Source organism: Poecile atricapillus, chromosome 13 (genome assembly GCF_030490865.1).
Source record: "Poecile atricapillus isolate bPoeAtr1 chromosome 13, bPoeAtr1.hap1, whole genome shotgun sequence".
NCBI lineage: Eukaryota > Metazoa > Chordata > Aves > Passeriformes > Paridae > Poecile > Poecile atricapillus.
The window spans coordinates 3,710,744-3,729,430 of record NC_081261.1 but is presented as its reverse complement, the minus strand read 5'-3'; the positions used below and the strand labels follow the sequence as shown (position 1 = coordinate 3,729,430).

General features: G+C 52.5%; 3 protein-coding genes across 5 annotated transcripts; 1 reads left to right on the top strand and 2 right to left on the bottom strand.

The window, feature by feature from the left end:
• Window positions 1–5: 5 nt before the first annotated feature.
• THOC3 (THO complex subunit 3) lies at window positions 6–3,362 on the bottom strand. Its single transcript, XM_058848400.1, has 6 exons — window positions 3,107–3,362; window positions 2,596–2,752; window positions 1,685–1,889; window positions 1,219–1,380; window positions 1,028–1,128; window positions 6–711 (listed from the first exon to the last, which is right to left on the bottom strand). The coding sequence occupies exons 1-6, from the start codon at window positions 3,287–3,289 to the stop codon at window positions 548–550; spliced, it is 972 nt and encodes a 323-aa protein (XP_058704383.1). The 5' UTR covers window positions 3,290–3,362; the 3' UTR covers window positions 6–547.
• SIMC1 (SUMO interacting motifs containing 1) lies at window positions 3,289–12,019 on the top strand. 3 transcript variants are annotated; one of them, XM_058848389.1, is made up of 10 exons: window positions 3,289–3,525; window positions 4,861–5,592; window positions 5,746–5,963; window positions 6,549–6,618; window positions 7,008–7,153; window positions 7,615–7,770; window positions 8,242–8,370; window positions 9,331–9,487; window positions 9,563–9,647; window positions 10,113–12,019. In XM_058848389.1, exons 1-10 carry the CDS (start codon window positions 3,424–3,426, stop codon window positions 10,331–10,333), a joined length of 2,016 nt encoding a protein of 671 aa, XP_058704372.1. In that variant the 5' UTR covers window positions 3,289–3,423; the 3' UTR covers window positions 10,334–12,019. The 3 variants fall into 3 exon arrangements, with proteins under 3 accessions (XP_058704372.1, XP_058704371.1, XP_058704373.1); XM_058848388.1 differs by having other exon boundaries at window positions 5,743–5,963; XM_058848390.1 differs by having other exon boundaries at window positions 3,389–4,117; window positions 5,743–5,963.
• KIAA1191 (KIAA1191 ortholog) lies at window positions 11,221–18,191 on the bottom strand. The gene is made up of 7 exons (XM_058848401.1): window positions 18,035–18,191; window positions 17,768–17,958; window positions 16,407–16,530; window positions 15,087–15,211; window positions 13,838–13,944; window positions 13,398–13,534; window positions 11,221–12,947 (listed from the first exon to the last, which is right to left on the bottom strand). The coding sequence occupies exons 1-7, from the start codon at window positions 18,060–18,062 to the stop codon at window positions 12,739–12,741; spliced, it is 921 nt and encodes a 306-aa protein (XP_058704384.1). The 5' UTR covers window positions 18,063–18,191; the 3' UTR covers window positions 11,221–12,738.
• Between the last annotated feature and the right edge of the window lie 496 nt (window positions 18,192–18,687).

Genomic DNA, 18,687 nt, shown 5'->3' with positions numbered 1-18,687 from the left:
GCACCTTCGTTAAGGAAGAGGATTTATCAAAATTAGAAAAAGACACCACAAATATTTAAAAAAGCCACAGCTGGGAAAACATCTACAAGTTCAAAGCCCCCCACCCTCCCCTCATTGCCCCAGCACAGCGAAGGGACATGGGATGTCTGGGAGGGGGAGAGCCAGGCTGTGCTCTCAGAGCTGCCCTTGCTGCCAGGCTTTTGGGGACAAGGGGACAGTCACATATCCCATCACTGCCGGGGGAGGAAGGCTCCTCAGCAGCCACCTTCAGTGACTGATTTTCTTTGGCCACTTGCCTTTGGAACAAGCCCCACACGCCCCAGAGAGGAGGCAGCAGAAGGGGGGGGCCCCTTCCAGCATCCCCTGTTTTCCCCAGCACACAACTGCCTGTTTATAAAAGCTCCCAAGAGCAGGACACTAGCTGAGCCCTAGCTCACAGCCAGCCAGGCTGGCAAGGAGATGAGCCAGCTCCTTGCCCAACCTATGCTATCTAAGCTCCCACCCCCAAGAGCAGGCAGGTGCTGCCTTCCTGGGTGCAGCAGCTTCATCAGGAGTCGTTGGGGAGCCCAAAAAGCTTGACAGTGCCAGCCTCCCGGCTGCTGTCGTATTTGCCATCCTTGTCATCACAGGCGAAGGCCAGCAGTGGCCTCTTCGGGTGCCAGGCCACTGTGAAGGTGGGGGACTCACACTGCACCTCCCAGAGCTTCTCTCCTGCATGGAAAAGGAGCCATGTCAGCCTGGAGAGCCTCCAGCCCCCTCTGCTGCTCACCTCCCCAGAGGCAAGCACCTGCTGCTTCCCTCAGTGAATGGGAGAGGCAGCACAAACGCTGCTCCAGCGCCTTTTAGTCACCCAGTGACAAGGTATGGACATGACAGGAATGTCTGCCACAGAATACTGAGGCAGAGGCTCCCCCTCATGGCATTCTGCTCTGCACAGGAAAGCTCTTCCTTAGCAGACAGATTCTCCCTGTGTCCTCCCATCTCCATCCAATTCCCTCCTTGCTGTTCCCCAAAATAAAACCATTACCTGTCTCCACCTCAGCAATGTCAATGAAGTGATCTTCTGATGCTGAGGCCAGCATCTTCCCATCATGGCTAAAGCTCAGCGTCCGCACGGGCCAGTCGAGCCTGCAGCAACCGAGGGGAACAGACAGTGAGGCACTGCCACCACAATCCCCAGAGAGTGGGGAAAAACAATTTTGGGACAGCTCTACTTACCTGGAGAAGCACCTCACACACACCAGCTCATCCACATCCCAGAGGCTGACCAATGCATCAGCACTGCCTGTGGCAAAGTACTTCCCCATGGGGTCAAACTTGATGCAGATGCAGTTGGAAGGATGGGCATTGATGGACTGGATGGGTTTCAGCTCTGGGTAGCTGTGGAGGTGAAGGGAGAGGGCAGGGAGCAGTGAGAGAAGCACAGGGATTCCCTAGAGCAGGACAGGAAACAAACCCTGCCAAGGCAGGAGACACTGAGTGTCCAGTGAATGAGGCAAAGCATCAGGGACTATTTCAGGGAGCTCAGCCCAGCGCACCACTGTGACAACCTCAGCTCCAGGCAAGCTCATTCCCACCAGAAGGCAGAGGATTGCTGGGATGTGGGGCTCAGGTTTCCCAAAAGCAGCAAATGACTGCAGCCAGCCCAGCCACCCGGCCCACCACAGCAGCCACGGGCACCTGCCTGAGGATGTTGATGCAGCCATTCCCATTGGTGAGGAAGAACATGTTGTTATCGTTGTTCCAGGAGATCTCGTTCACCTCAAACTTGAACTGTTCCTCAGCTTTGGAGCGATGTGTCTTGGCATCAATGAAGGTGACCACATCATCCTTGTTCCCCACGGCAATGGTCTGTCCGTCAGGGCTCCAGCAGATGTTGATGTTCTCACCTGAAAGGACAAAAAGGCAGCAGGTCCCACTTCCACTCAAAACCATTCCCAAATGGGAAAGACTGACAGTTCTTCAATCTAACACACAAACCCTTCACAGCAGCTACCCAGCAAAACCAAACTTGTGAGAAGGACAGCTTGAAAACAATATGCCATGCCCCATTTCAGCCAAAATGGGACCACCTCAATCACCACACAAGGTCAAGCCAAAGATCCTCTGAATCTAGTCATCTCTGAGATCCAGAAAAAGCAGAAGCCAAAAGTAAGTACCTTTGAAAAAAGGTAAGAACATGGCAGTTTACTGTAACACAACCTTACAATGCCATTCCCAGCCCAAACAACTCAAAAGTGGACATTTCCAAGAGCAGAGAGAGTATTTGGGTTAAGCAGCACATGAATTCAAATTGTTTTTCTGAATCCACACAAACTTTTATTTCCACCATGGCTCTCTGTAAACACACTTTTCCCCAGTCTCCAGCCCCACAGCCCACTGGCTCCAGAGACAAGTACAAAGGACATTTGAACAGCCAGAGCAATATTTCAGTAGTTCTACCAGTCCTTTTACCCACAGTAAAGCAGCTCTCACATGATGAGTGCAACACAAATATAAAGCACTCAGCAAAGATGTCCCAGCCAGAAATAACCACAGGAGAGGTCCGAAGCTCTGTGCCACTGAGGGAAGTGCCCTGGGAAGGCAGGGACTCACCTTTGGTGTTGACAGTGGCGATGCACTTGGTGGTGCGGACATCCCAAATGCGGATGGTTTTGTCCCCTGACGCTGTGACGAAGAGGTCAGGGTTGCTGGGGTGCCAGCAGAGCTGATCCACGCTGTCCCCGTGGCCCCGGTAGTTGTTCTCCTTCACCTGGAGGGAAAGGGCAGACGCCGTGAGGATGCGCCCGGCTCCGCTCCCGCTCCTGCCCCACGTCCCAGCACGCTGCATCCCCGCCGGGATCCACCAGGAGCCCCGCGGCCACCCCAGCACGTTCCCGGCCCACGGCCGGCCAGGATACAGAATCCCCGCCGCCTTCCCCGCCCTGCTCCGCTCCCGGCCCGCAGACCCGGCCTGCGCCGTCCTTGGCGATGCTCCTGCTCCGGTGCACACCGAGCAGCCACCCCCAGGCCCTGCACCGACCGCCGGGACACCGCTTCCACACACCAGCCCAAGCAGCCGCACCCGGCTGCCCAAGGGCTCCCGGTACCGATCGGGGGGTCTCACCAGCCGGTCCTTCTCGAGCAGGAAGACGCTGGCTGTCTTGTCGAAGGAGCCGGAGGCGAGGCGGCGGCCGCAGCAGCTCCAGGCCACCGAGTGCACCTTGGCGCCGTGCGCCGGGAACTCGCGGCTCCGCGTGTTGGCGCGGAACAGCTCCTGCATGGCCTGCACGTAGGGCGACAGCGCCATGGCGGGGCCGCCGCCACCGGCACCGCCGCCCCCGCGCGGGCCCCGCCCCGGCGCCGCGCCTGACGCCACTTCCGCCGCCCTCCCGCGCCCGGCGCGGCCCCGCCGGCGGAGCGGAGCCGCCGCCCGCCGCCGAGATGGATGACAGCGTGGTGCTCGTCAGCGATTCGGACTCGGAGGGCCCCCGCTCGCCGCCGCTCCAGCCCTGCCGCTCCCGCCACTCGCTGCCCGCCCCCGCCGTGAGTCCCGTGGCTCCCGCCGGGCACGGCGCCGCTGCCCCGCACAAAGATGGCGGCGCTGCCTTGGCGGGCGGGGATGGGAGCCGCGCTCTGAAAGCAGCCCCGGGGGCAGGCGTGTGTTCCCCGCTCCCGTCCCGCCCCAGCCGCATCCTCTGGACCTCCCACTGTCCTCGCAGCCGGGCTCGGGGCCCCGCGGGCACCTCCCGCCGGCAGAGCCCCGTTCCAGGACCGCGCCCCCCGCAGGGGTCCCAGCCTCCTTGGCCGTATACCCTTAGAAAGAGCCCGGTGCCTGCCATGCAGTGTCGCGGTGCCCTCGCTGCACCCCGAGAAGGATCGGGCGCTGCCGGACTCAGCCCCGCGGGGTCCGGTTGCCGGCCCTGTGCCGTTCCTGTGGCCTGGCCCGCTCGGCCGGCGGGTGCGGGGCCGGTAGGGCCGGTGGGGCCGGGGCCGGTGGGGCCGTGCGGCGGCGGTTCCGGGCACGAGGCTCGGGCCGGCCCTGAGGTGGTTGCAGCCCCGCACCTCCCGCCCTCCGCAGCTCCTCTGGCGTGCCGGAGCCCGCTGCGCTTTGCCACCTCGTTGGAGAAGGCAGCAGGTCTGAGTCGGAGGTGGGGAAAAGTGGGTTTAAATCGTCTTCTAAACGTGTTCCCTGCTTTGAGGTGCTGAGGTGGATTTTTTTTTTCCCCAAGAGCAAACGGGCACTGGGCCCTCCTGGGCACGACAGAAGCTTGGGAAGTGCAGTGTCTGGCCTGCTGCTGGTGCAGGCACAGCTGCCTTCCCCTGCCTGCTTCTGCTGCCCTTCAGACCCTGCATCGCCCAGCGAGACCTGGGCAGGAGTCCCTGAAGTCTCAGGGCTGCTGTAGCTCCAGCTGGTGCCACAGACCAAAGTGCAGCTTTGTTTCCTGTCCTCCAGAGTGGGTGATTTGCCACAGAAGGGGTGCCAGGATTTGGATCCTGTGCTTTTCCTGCCAGTGCCCGGATAACAGGAGAGCTCCGTGTGCTTCCATTGCCCTCTGTGGGCATGGCAGTAGGACTGGCATTTCCCTGGTGAGGGAAGGAGCTGAGCAGGCAGCCAGGTCTGCTCTGAGCCAAGGCACGAGGACATGAGTCCTGAGGGGAGTGGGAAAGAAGAGACTGGGTTTGGCTCAGGCTCAGCTGTGCTGCCAGGGGAGACTGAGCCCAGAGCTCTGGGCCACAGGCCCCCTTGGACAGCAGAAGGGTCTTTACCCCTGTTTTTCTAGGCTGGTACCCGTTTCCCTCTTGGACTGGGGCTACAGTGCACCACAGCACAGGCTCCTGGCAGGACAGGACACTGACACTGCTGCTCTGTCCCCACAGGAGATCATTGACCTGACATGTGAGGACACAAACACAGATGTGACACTGTTGAGCAACCTCACCATCATCGACCTGACTGAGGACATGTGCAGCCCTCTCCACTCCACTCCTCTCCACTCCTCTGGTGCTGCCCAGAACCCCAGAAACACTACCCCAGCAGCACACACGTCCGATCCCCAGCTCTGCCCCACCGCAGAAAAAAAAATGCAGGCAGTGGCAGAGCCAAGCCCTGCACCAGCATACCACAGCACTCCTGTGAAGCTCAGTTCCACCACGGGCACAGCAGAAATCATGGAGAACTGCAGCTGCCTTTCTCCTGTCTCTAGGCACCACAGCTGGAGCTCAGAGCTGGATTACAGCACTACAACCTTTAACAGCGACTTAGACTCGCAGTCAGACTCAGGCTGCCTGTCCCCATCTCCCCCCAGCCTGGAGAGCAACAGCAGCTGGAGAGCTGATGACCCAGAGGAAGATCCTCCACAGCCCTGCCAGGAAAGGAACCTCCCTCCAAGGCTGAGCCCTGCCCCAACCATTCCTTCAACACCAGGAAAGGCCCAAAGGTCTTTGCCAGCAGCAAGTGACCTCCCAGCACACCAACCAATCCAGCAAGCCACCCCAGCCAGGACTGACACTGACAGCAAGGCCTGGCTGGACAAACTGCACAATTTCAACAGGAGTGGAGTCCAGCACCTCTTCCTCCAAGGAATAGCACCTAACAGGGAAACACAGCAGGTAAACAGGTTTTGGAGCAGCCCCTGCTCCCCTTGTCCTTTGCCAGGCAGTCAGGGGCTCTGGTTATTGCAGTTCACAGTGGGCCCCACATCACAGCTGGGTTCCTCTGTGTCAGGGGAGCTTTCACTCACTGTCTTGCCTTGTACACAGCAGAAACATGGGTTCATCTCCAGCGGGAAGCTGAGCATGGTGCACACCACCATGGAAGAGAACATCCTGGAGGGTACCTTGTATTTCCTGAATGAGTTTGTCTCCTGCCAGCACCGTCCCCCCAAAGAAATCATCTCCCACCTGATCAAACAGATGCTGTTGGAGAACCAGGAAGAGGAGAGCCTGAATGACATCTACACACTGCTGATGAAGATCCAAATGTATGTGTTCCCCTTGTCCCAGGGTCCTGGGGCTGGCTAGGTGCTCCCAGGGGTCTGCTCAGTATAAGGGTTATTCTCTGTGATATTCACCCACAGAACAGGGAATGATTTCCCCTATAACCCAAGACAGTCCTTCTGAAAACACAGGCACACCCTGGGCTCTCTGAGGGTGGGTCAGGGACGGCTTGTGACACAAGGGAGCCCTTGGGGTCAGAAGAGTGTGTTTGCCTTGCCCTGAAGCACAGGTCTCATTCTTCACTGCTGTGACATGGCAGCAGTGCCAGCACTGACTGGAGCAGCTCCCTCAGTTCCCTCGGGCTTCCCACAGAGAGGTACAATGTTTTATGAGGCCACAGGCCTAGGAATCCTGGGCATCTACATGGAGTATAGCCCCTGTCAAGTGCTTCCAAAAAATTAATGTGTTATAGGGAAGAGAAGGGGTGAGGGCAGAGATGGAGAGGAGAAGGCAGGGGAGGCACCTGAGCAAGTGGGGCTGGGAGTGGCTGGGGAAGGGCTAAGGGGCTGCTGTGCCTCCAAGCAGATGGTCAGGCAGTTCAGCACAAATGGACATGGCTGTCCTTGCAGGCTCCATCCAGCCGACATCGCCACAGTGGGATGGGACTGGACTCTGGTGCAATTCATCATGGAGGACCAGGTACTTGGCACCCACCATGTGTGTCACACAGAGCAGGGATCATCCAGCACACACTGCCCGAGGGTGAGCAGTGCCTAAGTGCTTGGCTCTGCTCTGCTGCAGAGCTGGCCAGTCCAACAGTGAATGCCAGAATCCCACATTTATCCACAGTGCTCCCTTAGCCCTCTGCACAGTTTTAGGCAAGTTGTCCCAGTGAAGAAGGCACAGCAACAGATAAACCCTCTCTGGGGCACAGCACTACTGCAATGCCCCTCAGGGTCTTGCCTGAGGTAGGCAGCTCCTCCTACAACTACTCCTTCTACATCAGTCCACTCCCAAGACAGCCAGCTTCCCTGGTGTTCCTAAGCCTGTGGCCCCACCAGACTCACATGCTCTCCCTCTGCCCCCAGGAAAAGCCCCCTGGCCGGCTCCTCTTCCTGCAGTACGTGGTACAGACCCTAGAGGACGACTTCCAGTACAATCTGAAGTTACAGCAGCTCCAGATGTCAATTGCCAAGAAAGTGCTTTCATGTGACTTGTGCTTCAACAATGTCAAGTAAGGGACACCTGTTCCTTGTTTTCTAACCAGAAGCTGAGAGGCTGGGGCTCAGGGAACACTTGTCTGACACCAGACTTAGAGACTTTCCAAGAAGCAGACTTGGGAGACAAAGGAAAGTGTCAGGCCAACTATAGGGGCTAGGAAAAGATTTACAAAAGCAAACCACCAGAGAGGATGCAAGACCTTTCCAGTCACAACAGAGTGGGCTTTTCCCAGGGATGAGGTCAGATTTGCATTGCTCAGGACAGGACTGAGAAGGAGGCAGTCCTGTAGGCAAGTGTACAAATCAAGAGAGCTCCTCTGTTGAGTTGCTCAACAGAGCTACAGCCTAACCTGTCCCAAGTAGGTGGAACATACTCTTCATTCTCAGGGCCTTTCCTCAAGCTCCAAGTGGATCTAGAGGTCAGAACACAGCAAAACAAGGCACACCCCAAATAAAATTCTTGTTTCTATCCCAGGGAAGTGGTCAAGTGGTTGGTGGCAGCAGTTACCGGAGTCGGGTTCTCCCAGCCCCGGGAGCAGCTGCAAGAAGCCAGGGCTGAACACAGCTCATCTTCACCAAGGCTGACCAGCACTCAGACAGACCAGGCTGAGACAGCTTTCTTTGCCCAAAAGTAAGCTCCAGAATTCCAAACTCCCTGCTGGCATTATCATGGTCCCAAGTCAGGCAGAAGCCAGAGTCTCTCTCTCGCTGCCAGTTGAGGGAAGCCAGGCTGTACCTGTGACCAGCTTTGCTGGTTCTTTGGGTTAAAGACTTGGTGAGCAAAACACTCTCACCTGGTAGGAAACTGGCTGTGTCATACTTTTGCATGTAGTGTAAGGCTGGAGCTTGTGGCTCATAGCTCAGGCAGCCCCATGCTGCTCCAACACTCAGGAGAGCCACCAAGACCTCCCAAGGGTCAGTCTGGGGATGAGCTTTGCTTGCAAAAGCATCAGATTGAGAAGCCACCAGGAGACACCAAAGCTGGCCCACTGCATTCCCATGTCCCTCACTGCATGAGGCTGAAATAGGGACCATCCCAAAGAGTTTTGCTTGGCAAGCTGAGGGGCAGAGTCTCCCTGTTTTGACTGTCCCTCTCACCCAGGGCGATGCTCCTGCTCCAGCAGATGTTGTCCATGGCAGTGGAAGTGGACAGATCTCCCACCTGCAGCTCCCGTAAGATTGCAGACGACATATTCCCATTCATACTGAACATCCCCCTGAGGAGCCAAAGGTGAGACAAACATGTGCAAGGCAGCATTTGCCTGTGTCAACAATGGTCTTATTCCCCATTTACATCCAAGTCTGGATGTGTCAAGTTCTACACGGTATAGAAAGACAGACCAGCCAGCAAGAGTATGGCTGTGTCTCCCATGGAGATACAACATCACCACTGAGCAGGTGAAAACACACCCAGGCGGTGTGGTGCTGAAAACAGTCAATTCTCCCACTTGTTCAAGTTGTGACATTAAAACTGTCACAAGGGTCTGAAAAGCAGCACTGTGCATCAGCACAGCCAAGCACTGGCAAAGACATCACTGATTCCCATGGACAACCAGGTAGTCAGAAATATGATGCAGTTCCTACAGCTTTGCCTTGACATCCTTTGTTTGCTTCTTGAAGAAATGCAAATCTGAAGCCAAAGCACAAGGGCATGAACGGCTCTAGTGTAAGCAAGAGACCACTAGGCCCCCAAGTATTTCAAACCCACTTTTCAGTGCCCAGCAAGCATCCCTTCACACCCTTTCAGCAGAACTCTGTGCACACACCAGGTATAACCAAGCCAAACTGACTCTAACCAAGCTGTCACTTTGCCCAGGACAGAGATAGATCCATCTACCCCTGACCCCACATCACCCTCAGTTGGCTGGGCTTCCTGCAGGTCAGCAGGAATGAACCATTGCCACACAGGCTGCTGGGCAGGGTGAAATGAAGCAGCTCAGTTTGCTTTAGAAACTGTGCTCACTGCCAGCTGCTGCAGGTCACACCTGAGGATGAAAACACAGCCATGGCCAAGCTGTGTAACAGAGGTCTCTCACCACATCTGGTGTTCTTCCTTCCACAGCATGCTGGGTAGCCCCTGCAGTCACCCCACATCTGCACTAGGTCAGCAGCACAGCAGGAGCATGCTGGAACAGTTGTCTCTGGTCAGGCTGTTCTGTCTCAACCAAACTAAATTCCTTTTGTGTTGCAGGGAAGCTTTATTAAACACCATGGAGAGCCAGCTCCTGCGCTGCAGACTGCTAGAGCTGTTATTCCAGCATAGTTGTGATGTGCCCACAGCCTCATCCATGTCTCTGGACAAGATCCTGTATTTCCTGAGCCACTCCTACCTGCTGCCACAATTCCAGGTATCCAGGTCAATCTCTCCTTTGACTTGTTTTCCTCTGAGAAAAGGAACAACCAGATACTGTCTCCTTTCCTAGGATGAAACAGCAACATGGCAAAGGTGGGATGAGATGCTGCAGTACTTGAGTTTGCTGCTGCTGAGTTACCAAAGTGTAAAACTGGGTAAGCAGTGGTTGTTCTGGCCCTAACAGTCTCATCAAGAGGTTGTAGTAGAAGGGCCAAATTCCTCTTCCTCCTCTCATCACTCTTGGACTCATAGCCACTGAATCTTAGACAGTGTGCCTCCATCTGTTGTGAATGCATACAGAGGAATCCCACATCATATATGAGAAGTCTCACTCTCCCTGAAGCCCTAGGCAATCCTTTGCAGCTGCCAATTTTGCCATTCACACAGATGACAAGGGTTATACAACCTTGCCCCTTCCCCATTCCCTGGGCTCTCGCTGCATGCAGAATGAGCTCCAGGAGGTGCCAGTTCCTTCTTCCCAAAGTCTTGTGCAGAACCATCAAGGATAACAAGAGGATCAGCCCCTTTTCCTGCACTGCCTGTAGCACACTGGGATCCATCCCAGCAGCTCAGGCAGCCCTTTGGGTGGTGCCTCTCCCCCACAACATTTCCTCTTGCAGAGCACCTGCGGAGTTCTATCAGTGACCGGATGGGTTTGATCGCTCAGAAGGCCAAGCCCAGGCTCCAGGACAGTGATGACATCAGCCAGCTGGACATTGAGCTGAAGATGAATGACTTCATCAGCAGAATGCAGGACACCCTGGGGCAGCCTTTTCCCCCACAAATCCAGGAGAAATTGTTCATGCTGCAGGAGCTGTTCTGCATTGTCACTGCTGCCTGATGGAGACAACAACTGCAGCAAGGAGGACAGAAGTTTATGTTCTCAATATAAAACCCCCCATCTCAGGCTGCAATCTCAGCATCATGGGGGTTGCTTTATACAGTTCTTTTGAAAGATGTTTGGTTTACATTGTCTTAGAATTTCCTTTCAAGTTTACCTCGTGCAGTTTTATAAAGCACTTTGTACAGTTTAAAAAATATATTCCTTTCATGTTTGCTAAGAATCTTTTGTCTTGGTGCTAGCACTGCCCAAAGCAAGTCCAGAGCTCTGTCAGATCACACAAGGCCATGCTTTAACCCCAGCCTTCCCACACTGTGAGATTCACCTGTGTAATCAGGACCACAGCAGCAGCCTGTACCTCAGTGCCTGAATCTGTTCCATGACTTTTAGCTCAGCTTACACTCCAGGAGCACAGGGAACACCAGCATTCAGAGCTCAGACTTCCCCAGCCCCACTAAATCATGTGCTCCAGCAGCAGTACTTTAAGGGCAGCTAAAAACACTACAACAGCACCAAACCATGACTTTCCAAAGGGGAACTGGACACTTCTAGGGAAACATCAGCCTAGGCCCCATGCCTCCGCCTCCACAGTACAGGTGGAAACACAGCACACAAGCAACAGGAGACAAAATCTCAGGAACATGAATTTAGATTGCTCAAGAAAACACAAAGATTTCACATTTAGTTTTATCTGCACAAGCCCTAAGACACAACTGAGCCTAGCTGTAAATGCAGTCTCCCTGTGAAAGGGCAGTTTGTGAGCAAATATTTCACCCTAGTGAGGTGCTGCCAGGGCCTTATCCACCAGAGCATTGACCCCACACTCACTGGACAGTCCCACATTTCTCCCACAGATGCTCTGTCAACACCAACACACACTGTGGACCTCCATTCCACAAGGATTTTATTGTTCTGTAACAAAAAACATACATATTAGGAAATGTGAATACAGTCAACAAATAAATTAATGTCAAATAAGAGCCTGATTGCCAAGGTGCAAATGAGTGGTGACAGAACTGCTGGTTTGGGTAGGGGACTTCCACACATCACTGGCAGTGCTGCTGAAGCTTGAGAGAAAGCAGTGCTACAAAATGTGCTGCTTCAGAGGGGCCAGCAGCCAGCCAAGGGAGCCAACCCTGTCTCACCCTCCAGGAAGTGTTTGGTTTAAGAAGGCAGAAACCCTGGAGCTCAACAGTTAAGTAACCTCTGTATAATGTTCTGGCAACAGACAAGCTTCCAGACACAAGGCTGCTGCTGGCTGAGGGACTCTGCTACACAATTGTGAGATCAAGAGAAGACCTGAGGAGACCCATTTGCCACAGCAGAGGTGAGGCTTACAGAGCAATGCTGCCTATCATGCTTAAGGGATTAGATGGTAGCCAGGAGTTCCTTCCACTTTTACTGAAAACCAGTGTTAGTTGTTCCCAGGAACTGGTTCAGACTAGGTCAAGGATCACATCCAGCTGTACCTTAGCAGGGAGGAATGTTTAGCCTTGGTCTGCCCTCAGCCCGCCCCCAGCCCTGCAGAACACATTTAATGCTGATAAAATACCCTGTCTGAGAAGTGTTTCCAGTCTCTAATACATTCTACACGATTCTAGGGAAAAAAAAAAAACAACAAAAACAAATCAAGCAGCATCCAGAGTGCCAGAGCACCTGCAAATCTGCTGTCTAGAATGCAGGACAGTGATGTTTTACAGAACAAAGAGAGGACTATTTCATTCAAGCCACACCAACTTTGGTTACTTCCACCTTCTTAGAGCAACATGAAGAGCTGGAAGAAAAGGAATTCCTCCTCATTACTTCCAAGCTCCATTAGATTCTGTTCCCTGCCTTTCCAAATCTTAGTATGGTCACTAGTAGTCCCTTTTCCCTTTAAAAAACATCCCAAGAACAAAAAACATGATCACACTGAATAGTGAGGGAGTGCCACATTTATGATGACCCACCACGTTATCTTCCCTCTGGCAGTTAATGGTCCAGCCGTCAGTCCTTGCTTGTTCACATCACTTTCTGCTCTATCTCTTGACAAAACCAGTCCTCCTGTGGGTCCTTCAGCACTGAGCAGGACAAGACAAACAGATTTCAGGCATAGAAGCCAGGTGCTCACACACCACATGGACTCCTGTCCCAAAAAAGCATGGCTCAGGGTTTCACTGTGGCGTGGTGTACTGGGAAGCACATCCAGAGCAGCCTGGCAGCCCAGTAGACAAGATGATTTACATTGGCTTAGGACAGGTGCAGGAGTTCTTCCAAGACTAGGTTTAGCAGGACAATCACAACTGTTTCTTCTTCTGAGATGAAGTGCTGGAAAGGGAGACTTTCCTACTTTAGTGCAGCACATGGGACAGGGAAGCAGAGCCTAAGACACTCTGTAGCCTGCTAAAGACACTGGAAGCTTTCCTCTAGAACCCAGTGGGAGTGAGCACATTCAGATCCCGAGGTTTGATGTTGTGGGAACGTGGAGATTGTTTCCTCCCATCTGTGCCTGGAATGTCCATTTTAGGTGGCTTGAAGGTGACTGGATCTTCTGTCATCCTTGTAGCCTGAGCACGCATCAGCTCCATTGGGGATGGCTTCTGGGCACCCTTATAGGACTGAATGGTAAATCCTCCTGACAAAAAAATAAATCACAGTGAAAACCAGGAAAAGCAGTCAAATCCATTTCCTATTGCTGCCAGCAGTGTCTGACACTGAGCACCACAGACAGCCTATGCAAATTCCAGCAACTTCATATCATCTGAAGCCTATTTTACATCAGGGGCTGGCACTTCCAGAGTCCTGGCTGCGTCACACATCAGAAAAAGAGTAAAAAGCTGTTACCTTCACACCCTGCCCCTACCACTGCAGCTCACTGCAAGTTATTGCTACCTCCAGATCCTTGGCACAGGTTTTACCCAACTGCTCTATATTTAGGCACAGAAATTATATGACTAACACACATTCCCAAGGTGGTCCTGGAGAGTAACAAGGCAAGCAGGGTAAGACTCCAGAAAGAGCCAGCAAGTCTGCTCTGTGACAGTTCCCCCCTTGCTCTTGGCAAGGCAGATTTTCAGTGACTTACCTGCATCACTGGCTGATTTCTGGACAGCTCTAGGTCCAAAAAAGCTCCATCTTTCAGATGGCAATCTCTCCCCACCACCATCCATAGCAAAGTCTGAGCCAGTGATAGAAGTAGAGGATCCCTGACTAAACCAGCCCCTAAGGAAAAAAAAAAAATTGAGATGTTTAAAAAATGAGAGTAAATACTTCAAGTGACCCCACTACACCAGGAATTTTTCATGTAGTTAAAAGGGGCAATTTAAGAAATCTTAATAGGTTTGTTACCACCCAGGATAAGATATGCATGCTCAAGTTCCACAGGCTTCCAATATTTGAATCTATCCAAACACAAATCCTCATCAGGCTCTAAATTTCACCCTGTACAGTCTCTCACAGGTTATGAAGGTTATTTATAGCAGCTCCCACCTCAGGAGCCTTAGGAAACCAAAGAAGGCAGAGTACCTGTTTTTATGCCTGGGGGAGGAGTGGGGAGTGCTGCTTGGAGTGGACTGAGCAGAAGAATTCTGTTTGTCATCTTTTGTTGTCTCTCCATTCTGCATTTTTAGGGTCTGTCAGGAGAGGCAAGAGAAACAGAAGCAACAATGGACATAAGGAACAATACCCAGTTTTACTGTCCAAACCAGATAATTGTTTCTATCACAGGTGATAAAGAATAAAGTGTCATCACACCTAAAGCTGTATCCAGTATTACAATATCTGCATACACCTCCTGAAGTTTCTCTCCACATCAAATACAAGAGTTTTGAAAGTTCATTTCGGGCTACAGGAAGGAACACCAGAAGTCATAGTGACGTTGTGGATGCAGTAGAGCTCACTTCAGCTACCTAGTAACTGGTCTAAATGCCATAACACCCATTTGTTTCCAACACTTTTCAGAGCAACCAAGCTTTCAGTCCCACCAATTCTCTGAAGAGGGTGAGACCAGTTCTCACAGAAGGTACAAGGTCAGGAATACCAGATCCTGTGAAGCAATGAGTGTGCATCAGGATGGAATCACTGCTCTGGAACAGAGATGAACCTGGGCTCAAAATAAACAGGAACTGGGTGTATGCAAACCAATGTTATTATAAACTGGACAGTACAAGCTGAACTTTGAAGAAGTCAGTTGAAGGGCAGTTACAGTTCAAACACAAAATACACAGGGTACCTTGTAATGTTTCCTGTGGCTATTCAAGCGTCACTAATGCGATTCATCAACGCACTTACTCAAACTTTGGCCTCGTGGGAGGACCCTGAAAGAGTTGACTATTAAACTTCAACTGCAAAATTTTCTTAAGACCTTGGTAGCCCACAGTTATGTGATCATTCAAGATTTTTGTTTTCACTAAGACGCATCTGGTAACCTCCACAATGGAAATGCACAGTTTGCAAGCGCTCTTTGGACACACAGTTGCAGAAATCAACTGCAGGGCACCAATCAAAAGCATAGCAAGAAGTTAGATTGTGTAGGGTTGTCCCCACTTGGATATGACAGTGAAATGTAACTGATTTCAGAAAAAAAGCTGTTTCAAAACTACAAAGGCTAATGTTAACTTTAAAACAAAAGTGGGTAAACTTTACTACACAATGAGCTAAAAGCCTTCAGATGAAGCAGCTTAAGGAAAGTCTTGGCAACACATTCCAAAAGTTATGTCACCAGGTAAATGTTAAACCAGACACGTAGAGAAATACAATGGAAAACAAGCCTTACGTGGACTGCCTCAGCCACTCGGTGGTACTTGGTCTCCTCAGTGGTGAGGCCTTTGTGGGGTGTGTAGCCAGCTTCCCTCAGCCCTGCCTGCTGCTCAAAGCGCTGGATGCTCTCCTGAGTCTGCTCTGGAACACGCAAGAGCACAAATTCACACAGAAATTCCACCACAAACAGTTCCAGCAAAGGAAGCTCCAACAACTGAATTCAAACCCTTTTTTGCATCATTCACACATAGTAACAAGCTGAGGCAGAAAGATGAAGCTGGTGAGATATTCTGACTTGACAAAATACCCTAAGACACAGGGCTAAGTCAGATGAGCAGTGATTTGTCCCAAACCACCAGATAAATCACAAATGTAACAGCTGTAATTAATCCCATCTCATCTCAGATACTGCATCACTCCTACTCACAACTTCATAAATCTAAGAGAACCCAATAAGTTGGACACTAAGTGGCCCACTGCATTCAAGGGAGCCTTGCAGATCATGTTTAAAAGACTCTCAGTGATTTTAGATCAGGTAAAATAAGCTACTTCTGCTAGAGCCAGCATCTAATACACTGATGTCAACATCACTTCTGAAAAACAAACACTTTCTCCAAACCCCAGCCTAAGATGTTCACTCCCTAGTGGAACGAGGAGAAAAGTCAAAAGGAATCAGAGCACAAAAACTCCAGTGGAAAAGCCCATTGTCTTCTTTAGAACAGATAACACTTCTCATCTTAAAGTTATTTTCAGATCCCAGTTATTTGTAGTTGCTGAAAGAAGAGGCAGCATGAACAGATTAACACAGAAATAATTCCTCTTACTGCAAAAGGGCACATCTTCTCTGCAAACATAACTGACTCAATTTTATTTTAAAGCATCATGATTTATGTTTGAAGTGCTGCAGTTAGCAAGGCAGCTCCTGCTATTAACAACAGACATGCCAGCAAGTGCTCCATTAGCACAGCGTGTCAGCTCTCCTCACTTCTTGGGTTAATGGTAGAGCTCTGCCTGTCATTCAGAAAATGCAAGTTAATAAGCAAACAGAGCAGCAACCTCTGCACTACAGGAACATGTACTGCAGTGTCCTGTCAGCAAACAACAAACTCTGCACTCCTCCCCCCGCCCCTGGAAACACAGAAGCACCACATGTGGCCTATTCCCCAGTTCCTTGCTTCCTTCTAGAAACATCCTCTGAAAAAAACAAATTCACACAGCACCAGAGCAGAACTAGCCTGAACCCAAGTGTTCTCCAGGAATTACCCTGAGGCTGACCCAAGCTGGAGCACCCTCAGTGCCCAACCCACACATGAGAGTGTGAGAGGTGAGTTCTTACTTGTGATGAGGGAATTCATGATGACGTGAGTGGCCTTGGCCTTCACCACAGGCACCTTGTTCACACTTTCTGTGGACGATGAAGGAGTTATGACAGGTTTCACGTTGGCATCCCCTTCCTCATCCTGTGGGGAAGCAGCAGAGGACAGTTTGAGATGGGAAAGTATCTCAGCACCTGGCCAGGACACACCTCTAACTACACAAGTGAGAAAAGGCCATGCTGCTCTGGCAGCCAACCTTCATCCCATGGGAGAAATCCCTCCACTGTGCTCACTGCACTTTTGAATGTTCAGAACCTTAGAATTCAAAGCAATGAACAACCAACTTGCATAAAACATTTGAAAACCTGCCAGGCTCAGAGCAAACAAGCTGTTAGTCCAAGTACAAAGAGGTCAACAGGAAAGAAACCAGAACATCTGCTCAAGCACCAACTGTTCACAGAATGGCAGTCACAGAGCAGAGCCTGGAGTAAACAGCTTGTTTTCCTACCTCATTCCTTACATGTTTCTTGCTCAGTGTGTCCGGTGGTCATAGTTCTACCACTGACCACGAGACTCCAACAAAGAAACAGAAAATAAATGCTAGAAAACAAAATATCATATGAAACACTGACTTCATCCTCCCAAAACAGGAGTTCCCTGACTGGAGAATTTACTTTTTGTACCAAACCACAACTTTCGGTTGTCTCCCACAAGAAATTTAAAGACTAAGGAAGTACAAAGCAGAGGTCAAGCCCAAAGAGATGCAGAGTTACAGACTTCCATCCAAAAACATTTAGCTTCATTTCAAACTCAGAAAACAGTTCCCATATTTAAAAGGGCTGGTCCTGCACTCAAAGCATAGAATTCCCAGAACGGTTTGGGTTGGAAGGGAACTTAAAGATCATCCCGTTCCAACCCCCTGCCATGGTGGGGGGACACTTTCCACTTAGAGCAGCTTGTTCAGAGCTCTCACCAACCTGGCCTTGAACACTTCTAGAGATGGGGAAGCCACAGTTTATCCGTGCAAACTGTGCCAGTACCTCACCACCCTTATTGTAAAGGATTTACATCCAACCTAAACCACCCTTATGTTCTAGTGTAATTACACCTGGTTGCTGGGGATTTTTTAACCACAAACACGGAGGGGACGCTCAGCACACGCTTGTCCCACCCACACCTCCATGTGTCCGGAGCAAGGCCAGGCAGCAGTGCCAGGCTCTGACCCCAGCCCCTCCCGAGGCTCCTGCTGCGAGGGCAGGGGGGCAGCGCCAGCCAGGCAGGAGGGGTGTAAGGACGGGTGGGATGCTTGGGAGAAGGGCAATACCAGGAGAGAGGTGCTGCGGGGCACCCAAGGACATGCCGAGGCCAGCCGGGCCCGTACCTTCGAGAGCTCCTGGTACTTGCGCTCGGGGATGACCGGCTGCTTCCAGAGCACGCTGGCGCACAGATCAGCGGGCGGCGGTGTCATGGGCGCCGTGTCCTCCAGAGCATCATCGTAGCTGAAGGCGCGGCGTGGGACGCCGAGGGGCAGCGACATCCTGCCCGAGCGGGCCCCGCTGCCCGGCTCCAGCGCTGCGGAGAGAGCGCAGCACTCAGCGCCCGCCGCCGCGCCCAACCGAGACCGGGGGCAGCGCGTGGGGAACCTTACCGGGAGCGTCGGGCTGCCCAGAGCTCATAGCGGGGCTCAGCGGGGCTCGGCGAGGAGCAGCAGGGCCAGGGCCGGGCCCGGAGCAGCCATACCGGAGCCTCCGCGAGCCGCCACAGCCGGACGTCACTCACAGCTGAGGGGGCGCTTTTATAGGGGCGAGGTCTCGCGAGATGTGGTAATTTCGTGCGGGGCATGCCGGGAGATGTAGTTCGGATGAAGGAGGGGTTTACCGGACAGGTGGGGTCGGGGCGGGTCCCCAGCGCACCCACGGCCGAGGGTGTGTTCTTCCCACACGTCCTGTCCTCCTGCGGAACCCGGAGGTTGCTGGGCCAGCCCACAGGGCGCTAGGTCCTGGAAAACCAATCCTGGAAGCTGGCAAGCCCATCAGGGAACAGGAGTACGTGGCAGTCTCGCTGAGACACCTTTTCTACTGCTGCTCCTTCCTCTTGTCAATGAAAGGGTTACCTCTCTGCTGCCCTCCCATTTCCTCTCCCAAGCAGCACATGGCCCTGCTCCAACTAACGCTGCCTACAGGACAATCAGCAAAAGTGCGAGTGTTGCCCACATCCAACCCTGTCACCACAGGGGGGTGACATGTGCCCAGTGCCAACACCACACAGCCTGGCACCAGGAGCTCTCCAAAGCAGGACTGC

Excerpts from the sequence above, each read along its gene's own strand:
- THOC3 (XM_058848400.1), bottom strand. The coding sequence starts at position 3,289 with ATGGCGCTGTCGCCCTACGTGCAGGCCATGCAGGAGCTGTTCCGCGCC. Across the intron at positions 2,753-3,106 it reads TGCTCGAGAAGGACCGGCTG|GTGAAGGAGAACAACTACCG; the intron begins GTGAGACCCCCC and ends CTTTCCCTCCAG. Across the intron at positions 1,381-1,684 it reads GGCTGCATCAACATCCTCAG|CTACCCAGAGCTGAAACCCA; the intron begins GCAGGTGCCCGT and ends TCACCTCCACAG.
- SIMC1 (XM_058848388.1), top strand. The coding sequence starts at position 3,424 with ATGGATGACAGCGTGGTGCTCGTCAGCGATTCGGACTCGGAGGGCCCC. Across the intron at positions 6,619-7,007 it reads AATTCATCATGGAGGACCAG|GAAAAGCCCCCTGGCCGGCT; the intron begins GTACTTGGCACC and ends CTCTGCCCCCAG. Across the intron at positions 9,648-10,112 it reads TTACCAAAGTGTAAAACTGG|AGCACCTGCGGAGTTCTATC; the intron begins GTAAGCAGTGGT and ends TTCCTCTTGCAG.
- KIAA1191 (XM_058848401.1), bottom strand. The coding sequence starts at position 18,062 with ATGAGCTCTGGGCAGCCCGACGCTCCCG. Across the intron at positions 16,531-17,767 it reads AGTACCAGGAGCTCTCGAAG|GATGAGGAAGGGGATGCCAA; the intron begins GTACGGGCCCGG and ends GCTTCCCCACAG. Across the intron at positions 15,212-16,406 it reads CATGAATTCCCTCATCACAA|AGCAGACTCAGGAGAGCATC; the intron begins GTAAGAACTCAC and ends TGCGTGTTCCAG.